The 26,831-nt window shown below is 35.5% G+C and overlaps 2 protein-coding genes and 1 long non-coding RNA gene across 6 annotated transcripts in view; 1 reads left to right on the top strand and 2 right to left on the bottom strand.

Annotated features, from left to right (window-relative positions):
* Window positions 1–347, bottom strand: part of gck (glucokinase (hexokinase 4)) — a 38,387-nt gene extending 38,040 nt beyond the window's left edge. The window contains exon 1 of one of the 3 annotated variants that reach the window (XM_087263876.1): window positions 55–347. The gene's annotated coding sequence lies outside the window, so the exon portion shown is untranslated. The remainder of the gene's footprint in view (window positions 1–54) is intronic. The other 2 variants (XM_087263875.1, XM_087263877.1) reach the window with 2 other exon arrangements.
* On the top strand, window positions 312–25,628 carry tbc1d10aa (TBC1 domain family, member 10Aa). Of its 2 annotated transcripts, none has more exons than XM_087265247.1 (9): window positions 312–1,182; window positions 9,411–9,510; window positions 12,664–12,771; window positions 14,451–14,557; window positions 14,738–14,852; window positions 14,964–15,029; window positions 18,148–18,337; window positions 18,425–18,579; window positions 21,060–25,628. In XM_087265247.1, the coding sequence occupies exons 1-9, from the start codon at window positions 998–1,000 to the stop codon at window positions 22,722–22,724; spliced, it is 2,691 nt and encodes an 896-aa protein (XP_087121373.1). In that variant the 5' UTR covers window positions 312–997; the 3' UTR covers window positions 22,725–25,628. The 2 variants fall into 2 exon arrangements, with proteins under 2 accessions (XP_087121373.1, XP_087121374.1); XM_087265248.1 differs by having other exon boundaries at window positions 9,411–9,934.
* LOC147835765 (uncharacterized) lies at window positions 613–5,872 on the bottom strand. The gene is made up of 2 exons (XR_015498360.1): window positions 2,649–5,872; window positions 613–1,856 (listed from the first exon to the last, which is right to left on the bottom strand). It is a non-coding gene; the product is annotated as an uncharacterized LOC147835765 (long non-coding RNA).
* Window positions 25,629–26,831: the final 1,203 nt, after the last annotated feature.

Below are 26,831 nucleotides of genomic sequence, written 5' to 3'. Positions count from 1 at the left end.
AGACAAGTGGTTTATAAAGTAGACATAAAATGCAAATGTTACTCAAAAACTTACCTATAAAAAGTGTTTACAAACAGGATACTGAAGACTCATTATAGAGCTGCATATGCACACTTTTAAAATATTATATATGAATATTTATTAACTTCTAGCCAGACTCCATTTTAATTTTCTTTACATTTATCTCACACTAGTTAAAAAAACGTCTCAAATCCTTCCACAGAAATAAAATGAAAAACAAATAAATAAATAAATAAATAAATAACCTGTGGATTCCGGAAGTGAGAGAGACGCGCATGTGCAGAACTGTCAAACGCAACAGCGAAAGACTGGAAACTCTGGCGCTAATGTCACCACCACCACCCCAACACTAAAAACACGACTCGACTGATGTGCCATTTACGACAATATTTACCTCTCAACCATGAGACCTCTGCTTAAACTACAAAGACGGCTCCGTCGTTGCGTTTTGACCGGGAATCTATTTTGTTTCGACGCTCAGAGCTGGGCTTGCTGAATGAAAACAGCCCCGCAGGACTTTCTGACAACCCGCCGACTGGAAAAATGTGATTCAGGAAATTCAGGCGTAGTTTCGCTCGTCCGGTTGTTTACACACTTTTATCGGCGGTTTTGTTTCTTCATAGCCGAATTACTCTGTCGGCCGCCGTTGTTTTGGGATTAAACTTAAACTCTGGGTGGGATAAGTGACACGTTGCGCGCTAAGCTAATTTAGCATTCAACTCGGGTGATTTAAACGCACGATAATCCGTTTAGAAGACGCTGTAGCTTTAAAAGACGCCGTTCAGAGCAAAGGATACAGGGGTAAAGTAGACTTGAATGATTGATTAAACTAGCGGTGGGACTGCGTAACGTTAGTTTTGATCTGCTTGATTGAGACGATCGAAGCTTCTCCGTAAATTCTCTTTATTTGGGATGCCTATAGACGGGTGTAGGTGATGTCCAGTGACTGAACTTGAGTTAACGTTAGCAGAGGATCATGATGGCTCAGCTGGAGAATGGACGTCTGTCTTCTGAGGACACCATGAGTGTGAGGACGTTGGGCAGTCAGTTTGATGAGGAAAGCTCCTTCGGGTCGGACTCTGAAATCAACGGGTTCACCAGCTCCAGACAGACCGACAAGTATGGATTCATCGGAGGAGCCCAGCAGTATTCAACCGAAATGTAAGTAAAAGTTATCGTTAGTATATTGGGTTTTAGATCGTGTCAGATTCTGTTTGTTTTGAGGGATTTGGGCGTAAGGCAGAGAGCTGGTCACGTGATTGGAGTGTGTAGTAGAAAGTATCCAACGCTCGGACTTTTAGTGGGTGTGTGTGTGTCAGGAGTAGAAAAGTGTTTGGAAGGAGCATAGTTTAGATTCTTGACACACAGTTAATCAGAGGAATTCAAAACAAAGGAAACTGCGTGAATGATTTACTGTTACCTAATCTGTTTAATCTCTTGCGTATGTACGTGTGTCATGTATGTTTGTCCCACAGTCCAATAATAATAAACAACAATAATGTCAATTAATAAAAACTGCATTCATTTTCTAAAATTTGATATATGCTCACATGTGTACCCCTTAAAAAGTATGATGTAAAGCTGGTTTTGTATTCAGAACTTCTCCTTTATAATATAATTTCAGAAAAGCATTCTTTGCCCATGTAAATAGCGAAATCGTATTAGCAACCAATGATACCACTCTGTTCTCCGCTGTTTACAGTCAAATAAATAGTGAAAATGTTGTTTTCAAGTCATAATTAAATGTGTTTTCAGAACCAAATATTCAAAGTACTATGGTAAACAACATAGGCAGCATTTGACAAGTTGTCACTGAACAAATGTGCAAATAACATCTATCAGAAGTAAATGACGTTAAGTAAATTCAATTCACTTTTATTTCTATAGTGCTTTTACAATATAGATTGTCTAAGCAGCTTCACATAGAATATTAAAGTAAATAAAAACAGTGTCAGTTCATTTTTCAGAGTTTAAGTTCAGTTCAGTTTAGCTTACTTCAGTTTGGTTTAATATTCAATACTAAGAGTTCAAACACTGAGGAGAAAATCCATTGATGCACAGCTCTACGGGTCCCGAGCTATGCAAGCCAGTGGCAACAGCGGCGAGGAAAAAAAAAACTTTACCAATTGGTGAAAGTTAAGATTTAAAAAAACCTAGAGAGAAATCAGGCTAAGTTGGGCACGACCATTTCTCCTCTGGCTAAACGCCTTGTGCAGAGCTGCAGTCTAGGCGCTGGAGACTGGAGAATGCTGGACCTCAGCGAAGACTCGTCTGTCCCTGGAGCGTCACAGGAATAGGTCACATGCTCTCCACTCCTCTAAGACCACCACAGCAGAAATGAACAAATCAACAATATATATATATATATATATATATATATATATATATATATATATATATATATATATATATATATATATATATATATATATATATTTCTATGAATGATGTTGCATATATTACACTATATACTTCTTAAAAAATTATATATATATATATATATATATATATAAATATATATATATATATATATATATATATATATATATATATATATATATATATATATATATATTTTTTTTTTTTTTTTTTTTTTTTTAAGAAGTATGTAGTGTAATATATGTAACATCATTCATAGAAATTCAGTCTGATATAAAATACTTGTTTAATAAAAACGTTTTTATTAAGGGGAGTCAGTTTTATTTGGTAAATAGTTCTTTTTCAGTGCACATTATTTTAAATCAGCTGTATAGAAAATCATGATGTTAATGTTTATAATGTCTTTTCTTTTAATAAGTAATCTATTCACAGTTCAATTAATTTAAATGTAAAATTTGAATTTCATCTAAAATTAAAGGACTGTCGTGACTTACACTAGCAATGCAATAGTGATGCAATGATTATTAGTTTTGGTTGTACGATTATAGACTGAGGAATAATCATGGTTTTAATCATGCATTCATTAATTTTAAAACACTACTAGTGTAGAATATCACATGAAAACTCTTTATATTTCAAAGTGTTAGTTATTGTTGCTCAGTAACCAAATAATAAAGCTCAAAATAATAATAAAAAGCAAACAATCAATGGACCTTTTCTCTTTGTGCTTTAAAATAAATAAAAGAAAAATAAATTTGGCTTTTAAACATAAATAATAATTTTAAACTGAAAATAAATGACAGAACAATGAATGAATGAATAAATAAATAAATAGAATAAATAAAAACATTTATTTGTCTAATATAAATCTCAGCATCTTACTCAGCAAGTATTTTCCTTTTAAAGAGAACAAATGTAGTCAAAGGCTGCTGAACCTCTGTCTGAAAGGCACTTTTGATCAACTATATTGCAAATTTGTTTGATATTTTCATTTATTATTTTTTCCTCTTTGGAGAAGAATTCTGTGTATTCCATACAAAGTATGAAGCTGATCAGGTATGGTCTGTATGGAATCCAAAAGTTTACATTCTTAATCACCTGGGTCTGTCTCTAAAAGTGAGGGGGACGTATCCCCTGTCCCCCCAGTTGCTACACCCCTGGTTAAAACCTATATAATATATTTAAATATGCTGAACTGGAGACAAACAAAATCAAGATTACCCAATCTCTTTGGTGACCTATAGAATTTTTGTTGTGCAACTCGTTAAACCAGTTTTTGCCAACTTTTTTTACCGGAAGTGGGTATAAAATATTCATCTGTAAGTAAATGTAATGTAAAATAGAGCATCAGGGTGTTTCTTCCTAAGTAACTTTGTAGCCAATCACTTAAAATTTTCTGTCTTTTATCATCTGCCCCAGGATGCTGTAATAAAAGTTTTTTTAAAGAAGTAGTCATTCATCTATTTATAGCTGTAGATCAGTTTGGATTTGTGACTCTCAGAACATTCTTTTATCCAGAATTAATGGTTTCATACAGTAGCCCAAAGCAGCAGCGGGCTGGTCTGGTGCTGTTGAATTGTTAAAGAGAGTGGAATAGATGAGTAAGTGATAGTTGTCCCGCTGTACTGAGCATTCAGGCGCTTTCCGTTTCCTGTGGTTTATGGGACAGCTGCCCTGAGGTTACTCCGGCTATGCCAACATAACAATCAGGAAAGCTGGTCAAGCTCTTTTTTTTTTCTTTTTTTAAGAGCGTCTCATCAGCAGAATTGAATACCACAATCTAATAGAGAGTGTGTATCATATAATTAAAGTAGAACTTTAGGAAATTGCTTCTTTTATCGTTATACATGTGCATGTGTATCATGCATGTATGAAAATATAACTGTTGTTCACTTACATATTTGAGTCTTGTTTTTATTCTTTACCTCTTTTTAATGGTTTTTAGGCCTATAACATCTGGCAAAGGGCTTTCTTCTTTCATTCTTTAGGAATGCATATTAATGCACACTGTCCCTTCATTGTAAAAAAAATAAATTAAAAAGATACATTCTTTTCATTCTTCTGTTTTTGTACATATTTACTCTGAAAAATGAAAAGGAAGTAAAACCAGCTAGTTATAGCTTGATGGGGAAAACATTGAAAGAATCATTGGTTTCATATCAAATTTCTAGTGGTTAGGATCAGTGTCTAAGTAAGAGGAACTAAAGGTGGCCGTTGTGCTGGCATACTAATATAACACGCCACAAGTTAAACGCTTTATATTTGACCAGAGGAAACACAGGAGCAAAAAAAAAATATTAACAGGCCTGTTCACCATTAAAGACTAGTTAACCACAGCTTGAACACAGAGAGGTTCTCCTTTATAATTAGTCAGGCTAAAAGTGCCTAATAGTCATCTTCTGAACGGCTCTTTCCATTAGTCATGACATTGTTTGCCAGCTTAATTATGTTGTCAAATTACTAATTAAGCTTGTTATGTTGTATACTAGGGCTGCACTTTTCAAAAATCTGATATTGTGATATTTTATTTTTCGATTAAATATTGTGAAATATGTACAGCTTCACAAGAAGGTTTGAATAGCTCTTTGACTTTTTTTGGGGAGTCTAACAGTATTCGAGTACAGAAATTGAATAAATCACAATGCAAATTATGTTTTTCTTACTTTGTTTTGTCTCTTTTAGTCCCAATATCAACAAAAAAGTCTTAGATCAAGTAAAAAATATTTTGTTTTGTTTTCACCTTCAGAAGAAGTAAGTCAAATTAAAAGTTTTTTTTTTTTCTCTAAAACAGGCACAATTATCTGCCAGTGGGGAAAGTTAAATAATCTTGTTTTCGCTGTGGATGTGGATATTTAGACTAGAAACATGACAAAAATGTTTGCATAAATTGTATAAATAATTAAATACAAGTATTCTTTCTTACACCTCCAAACATCATAAATGTTTTAAACTTTCTTGAAATGCTCAGTCACAGGCCTAAATGAAATGCATGATAAACCTTCACTCTGATATGGTTAAACTTAGCAGTGACTCTATGTAAATTATGTGTTCTAGCTGCTATAATGCCCATACAATGCCCCCCCCCCCACCCAACACTAAAGTTCTGGTAAAAACTTATGTATTAAAAGCCCAATGCACTAAATGCACACTACTTCATTACAGGAAAAAGCATCAAATTAAATTTTAAGCTGGTTAGTATAAATCAAGTAAAATATATGTGTAAAATCCAAATGTTTAATAAAACACAATTTATTGAATAAAAGTAGCATATTATTCTATCAATTCTAACCAAATCTCAACCTTGTTATGAAATAATAATTTTACACCAAAATAACGATAACCTTGTTGTTTCTGTATGATACGATAAAGTTGTTTGTGTATGTTAATACCTTACAGTAGTGTAAAAATGATATAATAAAGTGGCAATTTCATATGTCATATTCATAATGCAGCTTTTTTTTATTATGAATGCAAAAATGTTAAAGGTTAAATTTGTTTTATGTTAAATAAAATAGATAGTTTTTTAGTTCGATAGAGAGCTAACTCTTATTTTTTATATGAGTACTATATATTTTGAGTTTAATTCACAGAATTTTTACAAAGTACAGTTGAAGTCAGAATTATTAGCCCCCTGAATTATTAGCCCACCTGTTTATTTTTTTCCCCAATTTCTGTTTAATGGAGAGAATATTTCTTCAGCACATTTCTAAACATAATAGTTTTAATCACTCCTTTCTAATAACTGGTTTATTTTATCTTTTCCATGATGACAGTAAATAATATTTGACTAGGTATTTTCCAAGACGCTTCTGTACAGCTTAATGTGACATTTAAAGGCTTAATTAGGTTAATTAAGTTAACTAGGCAGGTTAGGGTAATTAGGCAAGTTATTATACAACGATGGTTTGTTCTGTAGACAATCAGAAACAAATATATAAAGGGGCTAATAATTTTGACCTTAAAATGTTTTTAAAAAAATTAAAAACAGTTTTTACTCTAGCAAAAATAAAACAAATAAGACTTTTACCAGAAGAAAAAATATTATAAGACATACTGTGAAAATTTCCTTGCTCTGTTGAACATCATTAGGGAAATATTTAAAAAAGAAAGAACAATTCAAAGGGGGGCTAATAATTCTGACTTCAACTGTATGTTGTATACTCTAAATTCGCAAATAGTTTTTGGTCACATTCACTCATTCATTTATAACACGTTTATTTTCTCTAATCAAAATATAAAACACAAATACTGATTGACATTTTTCTGATCCATTAACTCTGTGGTTAGTTGTTATGGATAAGATAAACAGATCTTTCAACATACCGTTAACATATTTGCTCTCCTGTTAATTTATGTTTCAGGTTTTACTTCAATGTTACGTCCATAATGCTGGAATTCTTTTACATTTTACATGTAAAACAGATATTTAAAACACACAATCATGTTTTATTATTAAAATATAAAATAACTATTTTAATGTATTTTTTTAATATATTTATTTATTTTAGCAGGGCTTAATTATCTGTATTAGGTTCTTAGTCTTAAAAAGGATAGTTCACCCCCAAAAAATTTGCTCCCAATTATTACGAGTTTTTTTTCTACTGTTGATTACAAAAGAAGATATTTTGAAGAATGCTGGTTGCTGGAACCTGTCAACTTCCATTCGAGGAAAAAAATACTATGCAAGTGAGTGGGCCTCAGCAACCAACATTTTAACAATAAATAATAGTGCGATATGAAATGTATATGTATTATTTTATTTCTCCTTCCCAGAGCAAATGCGTGGCTGTTGTCTGTATGTGACAGCCTTACTAGCCAATTGAGTGAGCACATCTTCGTTCTGCCCAATCAGAAATGCGCAACTGAACTATGCGGAATGCCCACAAAAAAAAAAAAAAAGAAAACAAATAGAAAAGCGCAGACAATTGGGAAAATGGCGTCTGCTGCTTCAGAAATGCGATGAACTAATATAAGAGAAAAACAGCATTAGTAATATGGGAATGTTTTAGTTTCAAACTCGCAGACACTGAACAAAAACAGGTAATTTTTAAGAGCTGACGCAGAATTGTTGCCACGGCTTGCAGACAGACTATTGAGCTGCAGCTTGACTACAAAATTAAATTGTAAATCAAATCGCAATTACTATATCTGTCAAAAAAATCACAATTAGATATTTTCCCTAAAACACAGATCTAATCACAAAGCTGCTTAAAACAAGTATTTTATAATGATTTTTAATTTACTCTGTTGTTAAATAAGTAAATACAAAGTGTTGAATGGAAGGATCTAGTTTTTCACTGCTTAGTGCTTTCATTCTGACTCGCAATCAAATGCAGAAGGTGTGAATGAGGAACTCATATTAATAATTTACACATTTTTAGTATAAGTATGTTTAGAAAAGCTAACCAGCTGTACATATAAGTTGAGAAAACCTTAACATGTTTAATATGTTAAATGAATATCCCAGTGTATTGTGTGCCACTTTGTTTTACATTTTTTATTTTTTTTATGAAAAGGTCACAAGAAGCAGCTATTTTAGTTGTTGGTTTAGTGGTTGCACAGTTTTTAAGACCAATAGGTTTTTATAGATCAAATGAGTAGTTCTCCCAAATAGAGACATTTTGTCATCATTTACACCCCCTCATATAATTTCAAACCCATCTGACTTGCCATTTCTTTCTTTTGTGGAACACAAATTAAGAAGTTTATGCAGAGGATTTCCATGCAGTCGTATTATATCCTTGAAATATGACAAAAAAAAAGTGTTATATTATAAAAATAGTCTATGTGTATCTTTTCAAATGTTGTTTGCTCTTCCGCATATTTAAACTTGACCTGGTTTGTTATGAGAATCGTTGCATTTACATGTACTCATTTCGCAAATGCTTAAATTTAAAGCGGCTTAAAACTAAAGTCAATAAAAGCAAGTCAAATCATCCTGAAGAGCAGCAGTATGTTGATGCTGTGATAAATATAAGTTAGTTTTACATAATTAACATAATCTTTTAGAACAACCAAGTATACAACAATTACATTTAGAATTAAATAGGGCATGCCGTTATTGTCGTTTTATAACTCGTTATATAATAACAGCTAATAGTGCAGCTGTTTTTAGACAAGTCATGTCACCAGCATGCAACGTTAAAAGTGAAATTATTTTTGTGCCACTAACACTGCATTATGTAAATAAAGTAGGGAGTTCACATTTAGAATACAATAGGGAATGTCATTATTGTCGCTTCATAACAAATAACGATCATAACGAATCAAATAGCTGATAGCGTAGCTGTTTTTAGACGAGTCATTCCACCAACATGGAACGTTGAAGGTGAAAGTCCTTGAAAAGTTGTTTTTGTGCCACAAACACTGATCATTATGTGAATAGAATAGGGAGTTCACGTTTAGAATAGAAAAGGGAATTCCATTATTGTTGTTTCATAACAAATAACGATCATAACAAAGCAAAAAGCTGATAGTGTAGCTGTTTTTAGCAAAGTTATTTCACCAGTGTCAAACGTTAAAAGTAAAAGTCATTGAAAAGTGATTTTTGTCCCACAAACACTGTTCATTATGTAAATAGAATAGGGAGTTCACATTTAGAATAGAATAGGGAATTCCATTATTGTTGCTTTATAACAAATAATGATCATAACTTATCCAATAGCTGATAGTAACTGTTTTTAGACAAGTCATTCCACCAGTGTGGAACGCTAAAAGTGAAAGTTTTTGAAAAAGTAACTTTTGTGCCACAAACGCTGTTTATTATGTCCATTAGACACAAAAGCATTTTTTTAGTGCTGCTATACTATCGATTATGATCAATCACATCCAAAATAAAAGTTTGTTTGCATTTAGAGTGAGCATCACCACTTATTTTGCATTATGTATTACATAATACATGTTCTGTAAATAAAACTAAACTAACTTATTTTATTGCAATAAGTCATTTAACAGCACTACATTTGATAATCAATTTCATGTTTCTTATTCTCTCTTTCTCTTTCCCACAGGGCTCAAGATGTGCCTCTGGCAGTGTTAAGACACAGGGAAGCCAAATGGCTGGATATGTTAAACCATTGGGACAAATGGATCAGTAAAAGGTTCAAGAAGGTATGAGCGGCCATCCAAATCCACCATTTTATTTAGTCACTTGTATTTTATTTTCACAGGGAGAAATCAATGATGTAAGACTCCAATTCCTTGCATGTAAGCACTAGAAATAAAGAGAGGAGGTACAAGTCCACCAAACAGTCAAAAACACAAGGAAATCATCTCCATATATAGCAGCGTTGGGCTTTAAATTACAACTGTCATCTTCTTTCTCTATCATTTTTGTGTTTCCCCTTATTGACTTGCTCAGACAGTTTTTAATTATTCCATGACACAATGCATTAAACACGGCTCTGTCTGGACAAGCCTTAAATCACATCAGCTCTCCTTATTTGGTCTTCAGTGCTGTGTGTATCTATTAGTGTTCACCTCTGTTTTTCTCTCAAGCATTATAAAGCTTTCACTGGGAGTGAGGCGTCTTCAGGTAAAGGCAACAGAAGGCCTTTTTAACACTATTCGTTGGCCTTTATGTTTGCATGCCTGCATTACTGTTTGTGCTTGTCTTTGTGTCACATAGATTGAAAGCAACAGGACACATTTCTTGGGTTGGGAATTTAAAACCGGTTATTTCTGAAATCATTCAAATTTCAACATGGCTTTTCTGTGGTAAATCTAAAGTGGCCATGCTTTTTTGGTTGTTTTTATTAAATTTAAAGGTGCCATGGAATGGATATTTCCACTCGCGCTTGTCACTACAGGTCAGAGTAACAACACATGTAAAAATGAATGCGGTGGCTAGCAGCAGTGAGGAGATTGTAAATAAAAAAGAATGCAAGGATGTCGCCAGAGTGGCTTTTTGGTTCCTTTTTTTGTGCATCCCAGCTGCTACCACCCCATCTGAATATTTTTATTTTTTTATTTATTATTTTTTGAATAGTGGTAATGTAGTCATCCAACTTGACAATTTGTAATGTTGCAAAATATATTTGAATAGTGGCTAGTACTTTTACTTGAAAGCTCAGATTTGATTATCATAATTTGAGGTTTATTGTGTCATTTTTATTCACACCCTAAAGTTTGCTTTAACAGTTTGTGACATTTTATTTATTAATTTTAAGAGTCTCTTTAACAATTATAATTCATTATATATATATATATATATAAATGGTTTCCGCTACATTCATTCTTCCATGGCGGGGCGCCATGCCAAAATTCTTCCCGCCACGGCTACATTACAGCTTCTCATTCAAAACATTTAATGTTTTTAATAGCGGGTAATAATCGCACCAAAACGTATTAAAGGGTAAGTGAATTATAACAGCACAAACTTTTCTGCATCCGTAGTAGAGCTGTGCGTCATTTGTTTACCCTTTAAGGTGACGTGCTGACTGACTGGCTGAGAGTTGCGTGAGGCCAGCAAACACAACGTATACGTATAGCCTCATGCGTATACGACGCATTAATGCTACTCTCTAGGTCTATTGGAGACATTCATAAATATTCCTAGCAAATCTAATAAATGCTGGAGACATACTCAATACATAAACCAACTTAATCACACTCAGCAAGGTTTGCTTGAGAGCACACAAGGAGATCTGCACACTTTTGAAGCGGCTTATATTTGAGGGGGCGTGCAAGAAGTTTTGTGCACAAGCAGAGGAAATTGACGCGCAAGCAAAGAGATTCGCATGCTCTGCTATTACATAAATGCGATCCCGACTTCTAATACTGCGCTTACGACATTTGTCATTGAAATCACGACACAGGTAGTTGGTAGATCTATGTCAAAAATAAAAGGTTTGGCTTAGTTGGCGCTTCTGTGTGGAGTTTGCATGTTCTCCCTGCGTTCACGTGGGTTTTCTCCGGGTGCTCCGGTTTCCCCCACAGTCCAAAGACATGCGGTATAGGTGAATTGGGTAGGCTAAATTGTCCCCAGTGTATGAGTGTGTGTGTGTCTGTGTGGATGTTTCCCAGAGATGGGAAACATCCACTGGAAGGGCATCCGCTGCGTAAAAATATGCTGGATTAGTTGGCGGTTCATTCCGCTGTGGTGATCCCGGATTAATAAAGGGACTAAGCCGACAAGAAAATGAATGAAATGCATGCTAATATAGTCCAACCAAGCTTTTCATTCTGTTGAGGAAATGTCTGTGGTTATTAATGAGCACATTTTTTTAAATGACCTAAACTGCATCACTAAAATGTGCTATGGATATCAGAGAACAATTGAATTTTGAATCAATGCACTCTATGGCATCTTTAAATTTGCTTTATTATGTGGAAATTGAAAAGTAGAAATGACTATGTTTGACTATAAAAATGGATTACAACTTAAATTTGTTTAATACATTATAGTTTATTTTCACCATGATTTCCTAGGCTGCTAATCTATTGTACGAGTTGTATGCCAAAAATATTTCATTTAGAACGAGATTTAATTGTTTGCATAATAAAATATTAAATAATTGCTTAAACTTTATACGTTGTCACGGCCTTTCAAAAGCCCTAGGTTTTGCCCATTTTCAGCAAGAAGTGGTTAATTATTAATAATGTGATTTAAAATTTTGTATAATCACATATTTGTTTGCTTAATGTAAAAAGTAGAGGTCAAAATATGTTTGTTGTTTTATTTTTACATAAAATAGGTTAAACTGAATGATGATGTAACCTTATTTCCTTATTTACTACCTTTAAGTAGACACTTCTGTCTGATTTGCATTTTCATGTATCTTAAATAACTTTTATACATTTTGTCTGATGCAGATGATAAAATGGTAGGTTTAGTCAAATAATGATAAATAAAAACATATTTTTAACCCTATCCATTTATGAATTATTGGCTTGTATTTCATCAAAAATGTCAATCCCTCCAAATAAACATAGCATGCATTTTTGTTTTTTTTTTTTATATTTAATCGCCCCAATAATATTAATTAAACTCAGTCTGTCTTCAAGTTGAATAAGAGGCAGTGTGGTCACATTTCTTATGAATTTCCCTAAATGCATATTTTAATCCTGGCTGTTCACTGATGCAAGCAGAGTCTGAGCTGTTTTATAATCATGAGGTTTTGTTGTGGGAAGTGAGACTGAGATATTTGTGTTTCATAATGACATCTGGCTTAATTTGTGTAGTCATTGTGAATGCGTGCTAAACCCTGTTTAGTGGATTATTACTGTGTCGGTGTGTAATATTTAGAGCTCTTTCCCCCACAGGTGCGGCTGCGATGTCAGAAAGGGATCCCTCCATCATTGCGAGGCAGAGCCTGGCTTTACCTGTCAGGTGGAAAAGTGAAGAGAGAACAGAACGTTGGGATGTTCAAGGTGAGTCAAACTTAGACACACTAATTATAGGTGATTTTTTGATAGTCACACTTAAGGATGTGTGTTGTTTGTTATGTTATATTGTTGTTTTAATAATGATGTCCCTCACTTTGCATGAATCCTATGTGATGCCACATGTCTGATATCAAAACTCAAAATTTGATCGGTTCCAAACAAAACTTGTTGACTTTTTCATGTCTTCCTCCTCAGTGTGAATTACACACACCTATATAAATTTGGATGCTATTATATTAATATTTAAAATGTGTATGTCTCTTATAAGACTTAACTAGAGAGACTAGAAAATATTTAAGTTTGTAGTGTTAGTGTATGCAATTTATGTTTTACAATAAAGTTTTAGACAAGTTTGAGCGCTGTTATCCTGAATATCAACTTGTAAGTAGATGTAATGTATTAAATGTAATATTGATGTTATACAAGAGTACAACGGACTCGTGTTGTTGTGTAGATTTTTTTGGCCAAAGTATCTCAGAAGAACAAACTTGGGAGACCGCGAGAACAGAGAACCGGTCCTGTGAGAAATGAGATGCTGCGTTCTTCATAATGGTCACATTATTAATGTTGATTTAAAAATTACAGCATTCATACAAAGATTTATTGTTTTTTTTCCCTTTTCACAATATATACTATGCATAAAAACCATACAAATATACTTTGCACAATTCAAACAAAACAAATTTGAATACGAATTTCAGCAAAGAAACACACTTATTGTGTTTATGCATTTATTAAGATTTTCATGGTAGTTTAATTTCACTGTCTCATTTTGGGAAACCCCTGTGACAAATGAGTTATATCTCTGGACTTTAATAATAAACGGGAATAAAATGCTGTGCTGTCCCTTACCTTTTATTTAGCCGCAATGACTTTGTTGAGCAATGACGAGCAAGTGTGCATCGATGCATCCTCAATATCAAGACTACATCCGGGAACTGTCATGCATCCTTCGTTTTTGCGGCCTTGAGTTTTGGAACTAAACTTTGGCAGTTGATGATGACATTACATGAAAACACGGGGACGCAAGAATGATGAAGAATGCATATTGAAAAAAGTTCTTTTGTTTTGTTTCTAAATAAATCAGCCTTTTTGAAATGTATGTTTTTATTGAATCACTCATTAGGACAGGGACTTGCCGCCACCTACTGGTGGATCTAGTCCAGAAACGGGCAGACTTGATCCTTGATTGATTTGGCCTAAAATTATAATCTCGATAAATCTAACATTTTAACTCAATTACGATTAATGAACGATTATTTAATTAATTAATTTTATTTTTTTCGCCCCCATAGTTCACAGACATGTTTTGTACAGTAAATATGCTCACATATTACAAGTGAAAGATTTCTGAACGAAGGGTGCATTACTTGCTTTTAAAATAAAGTAAACGCACATTACTATCTATGATTCATTATTTATATTATTGAACATCACCGGCGACCCCAGATTATTAAAGAGACTAAGCCGACAAGAAAATGAATGAATGAATGAATGAATGTTTATTAAATTAAATATTTGAAACTGATTAGAACTTGAAGTATTATACTTGAAGAAATATTCTGATAAGGTCATTAAAAGTCTTTAAAAGGTATTGACATTACCTTTAGGATTCCTGCATGTACCCTGGAGCTGAACCTGGTGTTTGTTTTGTTGTTGAGTAGGATCTGGACAGCATGGAAGGAGACCCTAAGTGGATTGATGTGATAGAGAGAGATCTACACAGACAATTTCCTTTCCATGAGATGTTTGTATCCCGAGGAGGTCATGGGTCAGTCTTCACAATATTATATACATTCTGTTACACGTAAAATAATGTTTTCTATTTGAATGCATTTAAACTAAGGCTCCAGTCTACAAGTGCATGGGTAATAAAAATCTAACAAAAAACAACAGCAAAAACTATTTTTGTATGTCTAATTGATGCTTTTTTTTATTGAACACATTAAAGGCAGCAGGACCTGTTCCGGGTGTTGAAGGCTTACACTCTTTACAGACCAGATGAGGGTTACTGTCAGGCTCAGGCTCCTATTGCGGCTGTGCTTCTGATGCACATGCCTGCTGAGGTGAATTCATTATTAAATTTGCAGCACTTATCATATCAGATGTAATTGCGAGTTACATAGTTAAGTAATGATTGTAATGCTCCTTTTTCCTTGTCCTATGTGTATATTCAGGATGCCTTTTGGGGTCTGGTTCAGATTTGTGAGAAGTACCTCCCTGGATACTACAGCGCAGGCCTGGTAAGATATAATTGTTTTATTATTTAATAAAGCATGTCATTGAAAAGCAAAATGGCTGAAGACTGAACGTTATGAACTTCATAGTTTTAGCTAATAGAAACCATGTCTGCGTTTTCTCAGACGCATTCTCTGCTTCATAGTTTACATGCTGTTCATAGCATTCACATCTGAAGTTCACTGTTTTCAATCTGCAAACACTTATGCCGCAGGTGCCAGTTTATTAAAACAAAGTTTTCTTTGTTCCTGTGATTTAAGCTGCGCAAATGTAGGGTACATTTAACAGCAGTCCTTTCCAAAGGGCGGAATAAATTTAGATCAAATCTGTGATTCTTTGTTTGTCTTTATGCCTTTAAACAGTATTGCTGCTGTTATATAATCTGAAAAGAAGAGCACTGTTTAGGTCACTTCAAGCGAAATAAAAAAAACAGTGTGACATTATTTAAAAATAAAAAATCAGGACAAAGTTTGTTTGAGGAGTTGAAACAGCTTGTCAAAGCAGACTTTTTTCCGGAAAAGGAAAAGTTTGAGCGTTGGTCTGTGGCCGTTATATAATAGGTATTTGTAGCTCTGCTGCTCTGGCTTCTTTGACATGGAAATCTTCTCTGGTTCGTTTCCTCTGTTCAGTCTGTCAAGGTCAGACGTCTGTGAGTAAAAACATCAGCTCTGAAAAGCAACACTGACACTGTGTTTTCATATTTAGTGTTGTAAAGATGTTTATTTTAAAGCGGGGGTGTTAATTTTAAAAATGTATAATTTTAATTTTGCTAATGTACATAGTTTGGAGCAAAATCTTTGCTAATATTTCTCAAAAACTCTGCATTTTGCAAACAAACACTTGACACCACATCACACTTGCAAAGAATCACTTGACACGCAAACAAACAGAAACCACATTGAAAAAACAAATGTCAGTTTGAGTAAAAATCCAGTTGTGTTAACAAACAAACTTGTGTTTTACAAATATAAATCATTTTATATTTATGCATTAGGGATGCACCAAAATGAAACTTCTTGGCCAAAACCAAAAAAGAGGAAACCAAGGCCGAAAACCAAAACACCTAAATAAATTATGCCAATTGATAGTACCATTGCATTTATGGCTATGAATGTGTACTAACCTTAGTATATAGGGGCATTTCCCTAATTTTGTGATGTCATGGGAAAACCATGATTGAGGGAATAATGCACAGAAAGAAAGCTCTGTATTTCAATTGGAAGTACATCAACATGAAGGATATTTTTTGTTTGTTTGTTTTTTTGTAAGATGGCTATTGGGTACCCAAAATTGTTAGCTCCCACCTCGTTAAACCAGTTAATACATTATCAGAGATGATAAATTTAAGAAATGAGTTTTTAAACACTAGTTATTACACCCGAATACACTAAGATCCACTCACTTTAACATTTAATGCCACTGGTCAATTTCGTTATCCTATTTTATGTTATGTTTGGTTTGTTTGGATTCGTTTTGAAGCTTGGAGTGCTGCTTGATGCAGCACATAATCTCATTAAGTTGTGTTACGTGTAGATTAAGTGTTTCAAAAATATTCTGAAGTATTTTGATTAAGTTACTGAACTTGATTAATTGAATGACATCTATTACTGATTACTTTTTAAAAGACATTTAGGAGTTTGTCATCTGTAGTGAAATACTTTAAAAGAGTAACCCAGCCCTGCTTGAAGTAGAGGGAAGTGTCTTTGTAGCACAGACGTTGAAGCCCTCTTTTGGTAAAGAATAGTAGGTTGGTGGATAAAACACTTCTGGTTGCTTCAAATTAAAATGCAATAAGCGATCTAGTCATCATAAATAAACACTCACCTGCCACTTTATTAGGTACACCTTACTAGTAGCGGGTTGGAACCACTTTTGCCTTCAGAACTGCCTTAACCCTTTGTGGCATAGATTCAACAAGGTACTGCAAATGTTCCTCAGAGATTTTGGTCCTTATTGACATGATAGCATCATGCAGTTGCTGCATATTTGTTGGCTGCGCATCCATGATGCAAATCCCCCATTCCACCATGTTCCAAAGGTGCTCTATTGGATTGAGTTCTGCTGACTGTGAAGGCCATTTAAGTACAGTGAACTCATTGTCATGTTTAAGAAACAAGTCTGAGATTATTTGTGCTCTATTGCATGGCGCATTATCCTGCAGGAAGTAAATGGGTACACTGTGGTCATAAAGGGATGGACATGGTACGCAACAATACTGTAGGCTGTGGCGCTTGCACGATGCTCAGTTGGTACTTATGGGCCCAAAGTGTGCCAAGAAAATATCCTCCACAGCATTACACCACCACCACCTGTCTGAATCATTGATACAAGGCAGGACTGATCCATGCTTTCATGTTGTTGATGCCAAATTCTGACCCTATCATCCTAATGTTGCAGCAGAAATTGAGACTCATTAGTCAGCCCATTGATCTCAAGATTGGATGTGTTGTGTGTTTAGAGATGCTCTTCTGCATACCTCGTTTTTTAACGACTGGTTATTTAAGTTACTGTTGCCTTTCTGTCAGCTTGAATTAGTTGACCATTCTCCTCTGACCTCTGGCATCAACAAGACATTTGCGCCCACAGTACTGCTGCTCATTGGATATTTTCTTTTTCTCAGACCATTTTCTGTAAACTCTAGAGATGGTTGTGCGTGAAAATCCCAGTAGATCAGCAGTTTCTGAAATACTCAGACCAGCCCGTCTGGCACTAACAAACATGTTCAAAGTCATTTAAATCTCCTTTCTTCCCTATTCTGATGCTCGATTTAAACTGCAGCTGATTGTCTTGATCATGTCTACATGCCTAAATCTATTGAGCTGCTGCAATGTGATTGGCTGATTAGAAATTTGCATTAACAAGCAGTTGGGCGGATTTACCTATTAAAGTGGCTGGTAAGTTTGGATCAGTGCTCAAACCCCATAGCACACTGTTTCCTGGACACGTGATGTTCAACTGCAGCAAAACATTGCACAGCTTGAACATTTTTTTTTTTTTTAATCACATAATTCTAATAGTTCTTCCTCTAAATAAAGAATGAGAAGGCCCTTCTGACTATCAGGCCCTTCAACCGTTAAATCTTTTATCCTCCTAAAGCCATTGATTTTTTTTTCGTTTTTACAGGAGGCCATACAGTTGGATGGACTGATCTTAAATGCTTTATTAAAGCGTGTGAGCCCTCCAGCCTATCAGCACCTTGACAAACACAAGATCGAGCCCATCCTGTACATGACAGAGTGGTTCATGTGTGCGTTTTCCAGAACTCTGCCCTGGTCTTCAGTGCTCAGAGTCTGGGACATGTTCCTCTGTGATGGTGAGATCAAACGTTTACAGTCACAGGCTCTTTCTGTTTAATTTTCTCTCTGACCGTGGTTCTGACATGTGCTTTGGGATGAAATAGGAGTGAAGATCATATTCCGTGTCGGGCTGGTGTTGCTGAAGTGCATGCTGGGAACGCGTGAGAAACTGAAGGCTTGTCCTGGGCAATATGAGACTATGGAGCTTCTTAAAGCCCTGGAGCCACGATACATGCAGGAGGCTTTCCTTGTACATCAGGTAATGCACATTCTCACTCTGTTGTTCTGAATTAGGATTTGGCATGTATGTTATTATTATTTATGCAATTTTTTTTATTCATATTTTAGTAATAATGGTAAATAGGGATATTTTAAGTAATATAGATTAGGGTTGGGTTTGGCTAACAGGGCTCGAAATTGCGACCATTTTGGTCGCATATGCGCCCGAAATTTTATCTATGCATGTTAAAATATATTTATGAGCATTTCTGCGAGTGCTTAAAATTGTTGTGTGCAACCAGTTTTTACTGCAAAATGTTCACCACATGTGTGGATTCGGGAGACATTCACGCATAATGCATCTCTAAGCTCTTTGTCTGCACTTGGAACACGAAACGCAGCGCTCAAGAATGGTTTAAAACAGTTGTCATGTCAACTTGCTGCAGTAAACAAATCCAAGTCCGTAATGCTTGCCCCTCCTTCGCGCTCTTCTTATTGGCCCACCACTGCTCTGGCACTGAACGCGAATGATTGGTTAATATCACCTGTCAATCACTCAGTGCCTTCTGGCTTCAGAAGACAGAGAGCTACTACCGCGAAAAATTGTAAAGCGATGAAGATGAGAATGAAGATAACATAACACTGACAGATTTTGTTTTAGAAACCATGGCATCTACAGTTACAAATAATGACACATCTTACTAGTGATCATGTGCTGAATGTTAATCCACCATCTACACTTTTCTAAGAGTAGAAGACTTCCATTGGCTTCAAGTCCACTATGAAAAGTCTGTGGGATGGAATTTTCAGGTAACTGTTTGCCACATCTAGCACGAGCCTCCGTTTAATCCTTCACATAATCGCCAGATGATGTCCGCCATGAAAGGGGCAGCTATATGTCAAATTTAACATCACATACACACCATCGCAAACGGGCTTGCACTGAGTAAACTAACATCGCTACTCCTAAAAAGACCGGTATTGCTATTAACATGTATGCATATAATAAGGTACAGTATATGTCAAAAGCATCAGTGCAATATCCGACAGCACTTGTGAGAACAGCACAGTTATACCGTTAACAGATTCATTCAAGCAGTGCATGCAGGGCCGGTGAGCGCTCCGTGTATGCTTTGGTCACTCAGTTATGTTATAAAAATGTATTTTCTTGTGATAACGGGATTTTGTTGAGACATATTTTCCTCATGCTTGCATATAACGTTATATATGATTTTTTTTGCTTGTTAGGTTGATTATTGTTGATTTCAAATACAATAAATGTTTTTTATAAAACTTTCTAGTAATGGTGCTCATAATTGGTGGGTGCAACTAAATTTTGGCTGATGCGACTAAATTTTTTAAGTTAGAAGCACCGGTGCTACCAAGCAAAAAGGTTAATTTCGAGCCCTGGCTAATATTATTTCTTATTATATTTATTTATTTATGTATTACATTTTTACATTTTTGATTTGAATAATGTATTGTAAAATATTACTTGTTGGAACAGAGCTAACATTTGTTTGTTGCTTGAAATATTTGTTTTCATTTAATAACATATATCAAACATTTTTTTACCATATCATGTACTGTTATTTTTATCATGTTGTTTTATACTTTTATATTGTTCTGGTTTGGCAATTTTTAGTGCCATCTAATTTTTCCCCATCATCAACTGGCAGTCCATTAAGTCAAACTAAGGCAAACATGCCAGGATATTGTAAATTTCAAGAATCTACAAAATGACCAATTCAAAAACTGGGTGCTCTTGTTTTTTTTGTTTTTTTTTTTCCTTTCTTTTCGATGTCTGAGGTAAATTATGTTGTTGCTCTGATAATGGCTATTTAATTGATGAAAAAAGGTTCAAGTTCAAGCTATTTTAAGTTTATACGATGCACAACAGCTCCTTGTTTTTCTGTTCATTGTAGTCTATTAAAATTCAGCTTTTTAATCAGAGAATATCAGGATAAAGCTAGGGAATTTGACATTTAGATACGAGTTGGAGCTTTGTTTAATGCAACACAATGCATTTCAAAATTACTTTAGCTTAAATGATTTAATTGTTTATGTTATTAATATGAATAATGTATGTAAGTGAGTTACTTCACTTGTGAACACTATTTAAAAAAAACAGCAGATGGCGCCATTTATTGCTTTATCTGACATAAGACTACTCACTGATAATACAGGGGTGCTCAGACTCAGTCCTGGAGGGCTGGTGTCCTGCAGATTTTTGCTCCAACTTGCCTCAACACACCTGCAAGGAACTCTTACTAGGTTTTCTAGAAAACGAAACCTAGTAAGAGCTTGATTAGCTAGCCCAGGTGTGTCTGATTGAATCAAGAATTTTGCAGGACACCGGCTCCTCCAGGACCCAGTTTGTACACCCCTGTAACAATATAATGCGTCTACCATGTATATGAAGAAACTGTTTAAGATGATGATAAGATAAAACATGAGTTTGGTGTTTGGTGTAGGGGTCATTACTGCAACCCTAATGAAGTGTAAATTTTGCACATGCAGGTCATGGAGATGCCCATATCTGCTCGAGATGTTGAACGAGAACACCGTGCGCAGCTGAAGCGCTGGCGGAAAACTCATGGCGAGCTCAGCTACAAATCTCCTCCCAGAATGCACGGTGCTCAAGCCATCATGTCTGCCGAGCCGCATTCCCGCCAAGACCTCCGTCAGAAGCCCACTATTGTTGTTGAGTATCCCCTCCCTTCAGACACTACATCTAATTTCGCTCGTGTCAGGAGGAGAAGCACTATCCGAAAAGCCTCTAGTAAACTGGACATCCCCAACCCATATGCCCTTCCCACAGACACCCAACCAGAAGTAGAAACGGCCTCAAACAATCAGTCCAGCCATCCTCCTTCATCACTACAGCAATCACACCTCACTACACCAGCGGGAAAATCCACATCTACCCCTGATCCACCCGACTCTGTCATTCCAACCCCATCACATCCGTCTCAACCACCCAAACCCCAACCATCTCCAATTTTTACTCACATCTCTCCACCTTCTCAAACTGCAGCAGACCCCAGACCTTCACACCCAATGGAAGTCCCTCACCCCTCCAAGATTGAACCGCTTCATAACCCAAAAGACTCGAACAACACCAACAACTCGGCCCACCTTAAAGATCCTCCACACAATTCAAACTCAAATCCACTTCTTATCGAGTCCAGGCCACTTCCTCCAGAATCCAGACAACTTCCTCCAGAATCCAGACAACTTCCCCCAGAATCCAGACTACCTTCCGAATCCAGACAACTTCCTCTAGAATTCAAGAAACTTCCTTCAGAATCCAGACAACTTCCTCTGGAATCCAAGCAACTTCCTTCAGAATCCAGACAACTTCCTCTAGAATTCAAGCAACTTCCTTCAGAATCCAGACAACTTCCTCTGGAATCCAAGCAACTTCCTCCAGAATCCTGGTCGGTTCCTCCAGAATCCAAGCCAGTTCTTCCAGATCTTGGGCACCTTCCTCCAGAACCTGGGCACCCTCCTCCAGAACCCGGGAACCTTTCTTCAGAACCCAGGAACCTACCTCCAGAACCGAGGCACCTTCCTCCAGAACCCCGGAACTTTTTTCCAGAACCCAGGCACCTTCCTCCAGAACCCAGACACCTTCCTCCAGAACCCAAGCAACTTCACCCAGAATCCACTCAACTGCGTGGAGAATCCAGGGCACTTACCCCTGAATCCAGCCCACTTACTCCAGAATCTAGGCCACTCCCTGCAGAACCCAGGCAGTTTGCTCCAGAACCCATACCACTTCCTCCAGAACCCAGTCAGCTTCCTCCCGAATTGAGGCAACTTCCTCCACAATCCAGGCAGCTTCCTTCTGACTCCAGTCTATTTCCACTTCCTCCAGAATTCAGTCCACTTCCTCCAGAATTTAGTCCACTTCCTCCAGGGTTCAGTCCCCTTCTGCCTCCTCCAGAATTCAGTCCTCTTCCACTTCCTCTAGACTTCAGTCCTCTTCCAGTTCCTCCAGAGTTCAGCCCACTTCCTCCAGACTTCATTCCGCCTCTTCCAGAATCCAGTCCTCTTCATCCAGTGTCCAGTTCACTTCTTCCTGGTGATGCTCCTGTGAATGGCGACTCGGCTGCTGCTCTCAAAGTTCTCTGTTTACGTAACTCATGTGAGAGCGTGGGTTCAGAGGACACATACCTGTAGCTCTGTCATTGTTCAGGGAGATTGCAGTATTGGGAACCAGCTTTATGAGCATGACGGGAGGAACATCTATGAATGTATTTTGAGATTTGGAATTGACTGAATCTTCACAATTCTACTCTACTACATCAGTATCTTGCTTCAACTTCAGGAATATATATAAATAATGAACAAGAAGGATCCAATGACATTAAGTCCTTAATTTGATGGCACCGTGCACACATGCAACTTTTTTCATTGTGCTGGTAGAGAATAAACTTCAGTCAGGGTAGGGCCATTTTTTTCCATCAAGAATGAAAATGAGGCTTTGAAGAATAGACAAATTTTTCAAATCTGTTTGACTTTCTTTTTTCCTTTGAACATAAAAAATATATATTTTGTTGAAAGCTGAAAATCATTAACTTCCATGGTACTTGTTTTTCCTACTATGGATGTAAATGTTTTTAGCTTTCTTCAAAATACCTTACATTTGTCCAACAGAATAAAGGCTTGAAACCACTTTAGGGTAATTACATCGTGAACAGTTTTCATTTTTTGAGTAATCTATCCCTTTAAGTCTGTCCCTTACAGCCTTATTTTCAAATATGGTAAATTCTGTATGGCATCTAACCTGAAGTCTTTGTGTTACAATACTCAAAACAATTATTTTCAGTTATAAGCAGAACAGGCTTTATAATCAACTACGTTTGGCTAGTTATTGTGTTATTCGCTGCTTAACAATGTTAGGTCACTTTTTGCGAGATGATGATGAAGATAATGTAAGACTCTCCAGTCTAAGAGTCTTACATTTATAACCGTTCTTTTGAGGATCACTATTATAAGAGTTTGTATTGTTTATATCATGCTCACTAAACTGTTAACATGTGTAAGTCATAATAGGAGCAAAGGAGCTTTTCTTGTTTCGACATCATGTCTGTTACCAGTTGCTAAACGCAGATTTAAGTGAACTGAAATAATTATTAGAAGCAGCTTTAAATATGCAAAAAAAAAAAAAAAAAAAATTCAAACAAGTTCAACAAAACACAATGTGCTAGAAAATAAAAAATGTTCAGGTCATCCTATATTCTTTTTTCTTTTTTTTTTCAGTAGGACATTAAAGAAGATTTATAACTAAAATTGTTGTCCTTGATGATTCATAAAATGTAAGTCAATGTCCAACAGCACTTTGAGAGTAAAAAAATACATATGGGCAAAACAAAATTAATACTCGTGACAATACATTGAGGTCTTGTAAAGCAAAACTATTAGCCTGTGTTAAAAACTGAACTCCTATCACATGATTTTGTGTCCCAAAATTTCATGAATGCACTCAGAACTGTTTGCTGTTCAGGCTGTGGATTAATAGTAATGCTGTTGTAAATAATGTACAGTTTCTTGCATAGACTGAGACTTGTTCTTCAGAAGTATCATTAAAAGCCTTCAGTAATTCATGTAGTTATGTTTGTGTTTACACTTTTTTTAATTCTCAAAGTAGCGCTAGCTGTTGACTTACTTTTTATGAATCGCCAGTGACCTCAGTTTAAGCTAAAAAAATCAGCTTTAATATTCTAGAAACAAACATTGAATATAGAGTAAATTACCAGCAAATCCATTTAATTGTTTGAGCTATTTATCACTTTAAAAGCACAACAGCTGGTCACAGCAAAATTAAAATTAAAATGAAAACTGTGTACTTTATTTACCCTTGAAACATGCCGTTTAGGAGTGAATGATTTACAAAGTTGTCTTTTTAAAGGAGCAATACACTTGTTTTCTTGGATGTAGGCTCGTTTTACATGAGTTTTAGCATTTTTGAATCCATTCAGCTGATCTCCAGGTCTGACGGGAGAACTTTTAGCTTAGCTTAGCATAAATCATTGAATCGGATTAGACCATTAGCATCGCTCTCTAAATTTGATTGAAATCTATAGAAAATGAACATTTTAGGTCGATATTGCAAGGAAATATATTCTCATTCTGACGTAATTAACGAATTTTCACACCCGAACAGGAGTATAGTTTCTAGCATGTTTACAGTCATGAAAATAGCAACTTTTTTAGTAAACAATGTAACTAAAGAAGAGTTAAGCTTTATATAAGAAAATTATCGTTATTATTATGAAACCGATTTATCAATGATTTATGCTAAGCTAAAAGTCCTTCCGCCAGACGTAGATTAGCTTAATGATTAGCTTAATGGATAAAAAAAATTGTAAAACTCAGCTGTTTAACTCTAGGGGAGTTGTAAAACGAGCCTATTTAAGGGGAGAGTTCCTTTAAGGGTGTCTCATACTTTTTTTAATCCTGAGCATTTTTTGTTTTCCTGAGAGTTTTTTTGGTTGTTCAACACAAAAAAAAAAAAAATATGAACACATTTTATTAAAAGATTTGCTAATTTCTTGTGTTTAAACTGGTCTTCCAAACAGTATATGTGATTTGTCTGTTTAACACGTCTGATATATTTATGTTGTTGCTAATATGAGAGAAACTGAAGACTGTAAACCTTTTTCATCTCAAGCCTCCAGATGGCGCACTTTCCCTACAATTCATCCATTTCATTTACTCAAACGTCTGCTATAACCATGTTACATTGGGAATTTATTTAGACTCGTCATCAATCATCATCTGCGTAGAGAGAAATGTTACAAAACAGCTACAACTTTATTTTTCCTCACAAACACTTGATTACAAGTTATAGGGAGTTATATTTTGTCCCGTTTTAATAATAGCTGAGACATTCGGACAGTTTTTGTGAAAATTTTCAGCTGCATCTTAATATTTTTGTTGAAATTATGGGAGCACTGTTTGCATTTTGTTTGTTTTTTCGATTAATACTTTGGCAAAACACTTTGGTTTATACGTCTAATATATAATCAATCAACTGACTGTCGCATATAGATTTTGTACAAATAAAAGCACTTCTAATAATGCGCTGTGTTTTATGTGCAGTTTCCCACCGGCTTCACAGGACGTGTCTGTTTTCTGTCACCGCTGAGCTTCAATTACCGTAAGCAAAGCCATCAAAGAGGCTGCTGTAAACCGAAACCTTAATGCTGTGGTTCATCTGAAATGGCCTGTGTTAAGTAGCAAATTAGAGAGCGTCTTTCTTTCTTTTCTTTTCTTTTTTTCTCTGTCTGACGTCTAAAACCTACGTCTCTGGGCACAAATTATCAGTGACAACTGCCTGCCTGAGGTCAAGCTGGAGCTTTGCACAAACTGCTGACCATTAGTTGAGATGAAGACACCTGTTTCTTATTTCCGATAGTTTAATTTTGTGTTTTTAATGTAGCTATTGTTATTTTTCTCAGAACAGCACTTGTAATAGTTGAATTATAAATAATTGTAAATAAGTTTTACACTCAATAAGGTGAGATTTGTTTAATAAAAAGACAATAAAAGGTCATTTTGGAATATCTATATATTCAATCCCAGTTGTAAGAGCAACAAACAATAAATTGACTTCAAGTTGATCATTTGGAAAAGTGGCATAAGGTTGATACTTGCAATAGACCTATTGTAACCTGCATGAACTAAAGATTTTCATACAAATCAATCAAGTTTGGTGAAGAAAAAGTAATGGTTTGGGGTTACATTCAGTATATTTAGGTATCAAGACATTTGTGCTGCCCATGACATTACAAACCACGAGAGAGGGCAAATTGTTCAGCAGGATAGCGCTCCTTCTCATACTTCAGCCTCCATATCAAAGTTTCTGAAAGCAAAGAAGCTCAAGTTGCTCCAGGATAGGCCAGCCCAATCACCAGATATGAACAATATTGAGCGTGTCTAGGGTAAAATGTAGGAGGAGGCATTTAATGTAGCAAGAACACTTTATTTGCCTTTTTAGATGAGTTTATTAATGTGTTTTTTGAGTCAATGCAGAGATGTATGGATGCAGTAGTCCAAGCTCAAGGAGGTCATGCACAATATTAAAACTGTTTCCACTGCACCATGACTTTATATTCTGTACTGTGCATTATTTTTGTTAAGTGACAAAACTTTTGATTAAGCCAAATCAGACCTTACTGTCCTAATTAAATGATTAAATATCAAGCCATGATCATATTTTATGTTGGTAAAATAAGTGTAATCTAGAGGCCTTTGCCTTTCATATAAGCCACTTATGATACC

The sequence above is a fragment of the Danio rerio genome, chromosome 8 (genome assembly GCF_052040795.2).
Source record: "Danio rerio strain M-AB ecotype USA chromosome 8, GRCz13ab, whole genome shotgun sequence".
Classification (NCBI taxonomy): domain Eukaryota; kingdom Metazoa; phylum Chordata; class Actinopteri; order Cypriniformes; family Danionidae; genus Danio; species Danio rerio.
The sequence above is the reverse complement of the archived record's forward strand: the minus strand, read 5'-3'. Positions and strand labels throughout refer to the sequence as shown.

Excerpts from the sequence above, each read along its gene's own strand:
- tbc1d10aa (XM_087265247.1), top strand. The coding sequence starts at position 998 with ATGATGGCTCAGCTGGAGAATGGACGTCTGTCTTCTGAGGACACCATG. Across the intron at positions 9,511-12,663 it reads TCAGTAAAAGGTTCAAGAAG|GTGCGGCTGCGATGTCAGAA; the intron begins GTATGAGCGGCC and ends TTTCCCCCACAG. Across the intron at positions 18,338-18,424 it reads GGACATGTTCCTCTGTGATG|GAGTGAAGATCATATTCCGT; the intron begins GTGAGATCAAAC and ends GGGATGAAATAG.